The sequence below is a fragment of the Epinephelus moara genome, chromosome 4 (genome assembly GCF_006386435.1).
Source record: "Epinephelus moara isolate mb chromosome 4, YSFRI_EMoa_1.0, whole genome shotgun sequence".
NCBI lineage: Eukaryota > Metazoa > Chordata > Actinopteri > Perciformes > Serranidae > Epinephelus > Epinephelus moara.
In genome coordinates, this window is record NC_065509.1 from 1,112,434 (window position 1) to 1,115,497 (window position 3,064).

Below are 3,064 nucleotides of genomic sequence, written 5' to 3' on the forward strand. Positions count from 1 at the left end.
TCTGACTTGAGAATGTTCAAGCTACCTCATAAGTGCTCAGTTTACAATACACTGCACTGCTTGCATGCACAGCTGTGCATGATAAGTGTTACATGTTAATATAAGAGCCATAGGTGCAAAAATATAATAAAAATAAGGGACATCCTGGATAATTTTCTTCGCTCTTCTTCATTTTTTAAATGTATTATATAAGTATCGGATCGGGACTCGGTATCGGCAGATACTCAAAATCAAAGGACTCGGACTCGGACTCGGGGGCAAAAAAACCTGATCGGGACATCCCTAGTTTATATAGACACACAAATGCACATATAATATCACAAGCAAAAGCAACATTGGCAAAATGACCATGCTACAAGCAAGCTCCACACACAATGCACTTTACGTTACTGTAATGAGTGGCGTGTCCTTCGGTGAAAATCCAAATGCGAGTCTGGGTGGTGAAGTCAGCCGCGTAGTTTGTGCTGATGAAAGTTTTCTCAGGAAAAACTTCGATAAGTGCTTCTCTCAGCAAAAGCTTTGAAAAGTGCTTCTCTCAGCAAAAAGCCTGAAAAGGTGTTTGTCTCTCCCTCTGAGTCTGCTAATCAACTGAAAGGTGTGAAACAAAAGGAGTGAAGGGAGGGGGGCGCATCGTATTTATACGGCTGGCAACCAATCACAGCGCAGCAGGGATAAACAGGAAGCTCAAAACAGCCCCGCCGCCTTTGGTTACTGTTGCAATGTCTTTCAAGGCCAGCAATGCTCCTGGCATGAGAAATACGGAGTTTTCAGCAATATGGCATCGGTTTCAAATTAAATATCATCTCACTGATTATTAAAATAAGATACGTTGTCAAAAGTTTTAGGCGATTGTGATCCGTATACAGCGCTCGCCAGTTCTTTTTTTTTTTTTTTTGAGAAAGTCATTAAATGTTGCTCATGGTTTTTTAATTAGCTGAAAATGAAATGAAAAAATGAAATATAAAAACAGACTCGCGATTGCCTCTCACTTTGGTTTTATTTATATTCCACATATTAAACAAAGTAAAAGTGGCTATTTCAGCTTGTAGCAGCTTTTGCCACCAACAGATGCTGATTAACACACATCCTGTCTCCTAACATCCTGCTGAGTAGGATGAACATGGAAGAAGGCAGAGGTGTTGGTCACCTCCAACTCCACCTCTTCCTCCACCACGTCTGACAGAGGCAGAGGAGCTGGTCCTGAGTCAGGTCACTGAGTGACCAGAGGCTCAGGGTAGTGATGGTGAGATGAAGCCTCATGAGGCATTGAAGCTTTCCAGCAAATTGGTTCGGAAAAGGGTTCATTTCTTGAGGCTTCATGTGCACACGAAACCACTTGCTGGCCAAAGTGTGTAAGACAGGCAGCTGTGATCTTAACCATGTAATCTGTGATACACAGTATTTTGTGTCAGTAATGGGTGTTGGGAATGACTATTAATAATAGTAATAATGATGATGACGACGATGATGATGATGATNCCATGTAATCTGTGATACACAGTATTTTGTGTCAGTAATGGGTGTTGGGAATGACTATTAATAATAGTAATAATGATGATGACGACGATGATGATGATGATGATGATGATGATAATAATAACACTAATAATGAAATATAATAATAATAATAATAATAATAATAAATATAATCAAATATATGACCATATAACCTTATTTTTATCAATATAGTGTATTTTCTAGTGAGTATATCAGGACTAAAATGTATCAAATACATGTACAATAAACTGTTATTTTTTTATTTTTGTGAATGCATCATATGTGTATGAACCAATAACTTGGCCAAAAATTGTATTGTGGTGTCGTGTCATATAATATAATAATGGTAAAAAGGGGTAATATTCGTGTTCTGTGTCACTTCTGTGCAAACCTCACACCAAGATCTGAACCGCTTCCCGAACCAGTCACATGGTACAGCCGGGCAGCGAGGCATCGGACGTCATCAATGACGTCACTCGTCTGAAACACTACAAGCCTCGATACGCACATCGCGGAAACTCTTCCTGGATTACTCGACACACGCTTCGAAGCATCGGCACACCATGTAACATCACTAGCTCAGGGCGTCACTCACCCCCAGGACCCAAGGTCCTACATTAGAGGTTACTAGAAGTTTATTTAATATTACCCTTAATTCAGCAGAAAATTAGAAACACAGACTTGGAAATTGAGTTGTTGGAAAAAATAAATATGCCTACTGATTGTTCTTTTTGTATCTGTAAGAAATTAAGAAAGCCAAATCAATGTTAATTATAAACGAACTAGTAATAGGGATTTTGTTCAATCAACTCCGGATTTTGTACAGATCATCCAGACACCATGCTGATCAAAAGTTATTAAAAGCTTTTTTGTATGTTAAGGGGCATGGCTTCCATGGCACCACCATATTTGATGCATCACCATGCATGTTGAAGCAGCTCTCTCCCACATACTTCATCCAAACTGCTTCAAAATTTCTGTACATGATAAGAGCCCCGCCCTAGACAATCTTGCTCATGCCGCCCCCTTGCGGAAACAGGAAATGCCCCATTATACATTGACATTGTCCGATTTGCTCGAAACTTCACACGTGTGATGAGGGTCCGCCCCTGGACAAACCTGCACACATTTAGTTACACTCCCAGTGCCCCTGGTGGATAAACAAAACATTGCGTTTTTCGCTCCTGCCAGGTTTTTTCTCCCTTCTCGCTTCGTGCCACACATCCCGCGTGCCTCAGGTCCCCGCGGTTGCATGGGGGAGGGAGGGCCCGATCACAGCTGCTTGCAGCTTTAATTATTATTCTTCTTCCTCCAAATGAATTGCCTTTTTGCGAGGCATAACATACCCGAAAACTGATGAAACTTTGCACACATCTCAGAACTGGTGAAAAATTTGATATTTTAAGTGTCTCGTGCGCAGGTTCCAAAAAATGGCTCAGTAGCGCCCCGTACAAAAGTTTGAGGAAACAGCCCCTGAAGCTAGTTTAACCTACATGTATGAAACTTGGCAGGCTTATGTAACCCTCCAGGACCTACAAAAAAGCCTCTTGGAGGCATGCTCTAAACC

At 41.0% G+C, this 3,064-nt stretch overlaps 1 protein-coding gene across 1 annotated transcript in view; it reads left to right on the top strand.

Annotated features, from left to right (window-relative positions):
* Positions 1–1,221, top strand: part of LOC126388596 (zinc finger BED domain-containing protein 4-like) — a 3,574-nt gene extending 2,353 nt beyond the window's left edge. Inside the window, exon 4 of the mRNA XM_050041794.1 lies at positions 1,114–1,221. Within this exon, the coding sequence (XP_049897751.1) occupies positions 1,114–1,221 (108 nt within the window). The remainder of the gene's footprint in view (positions 1–1,113) is intronic.
* The last annotated feature ends 1,843 nt before the right edge of the window (positions 1,222–3,064 follow it).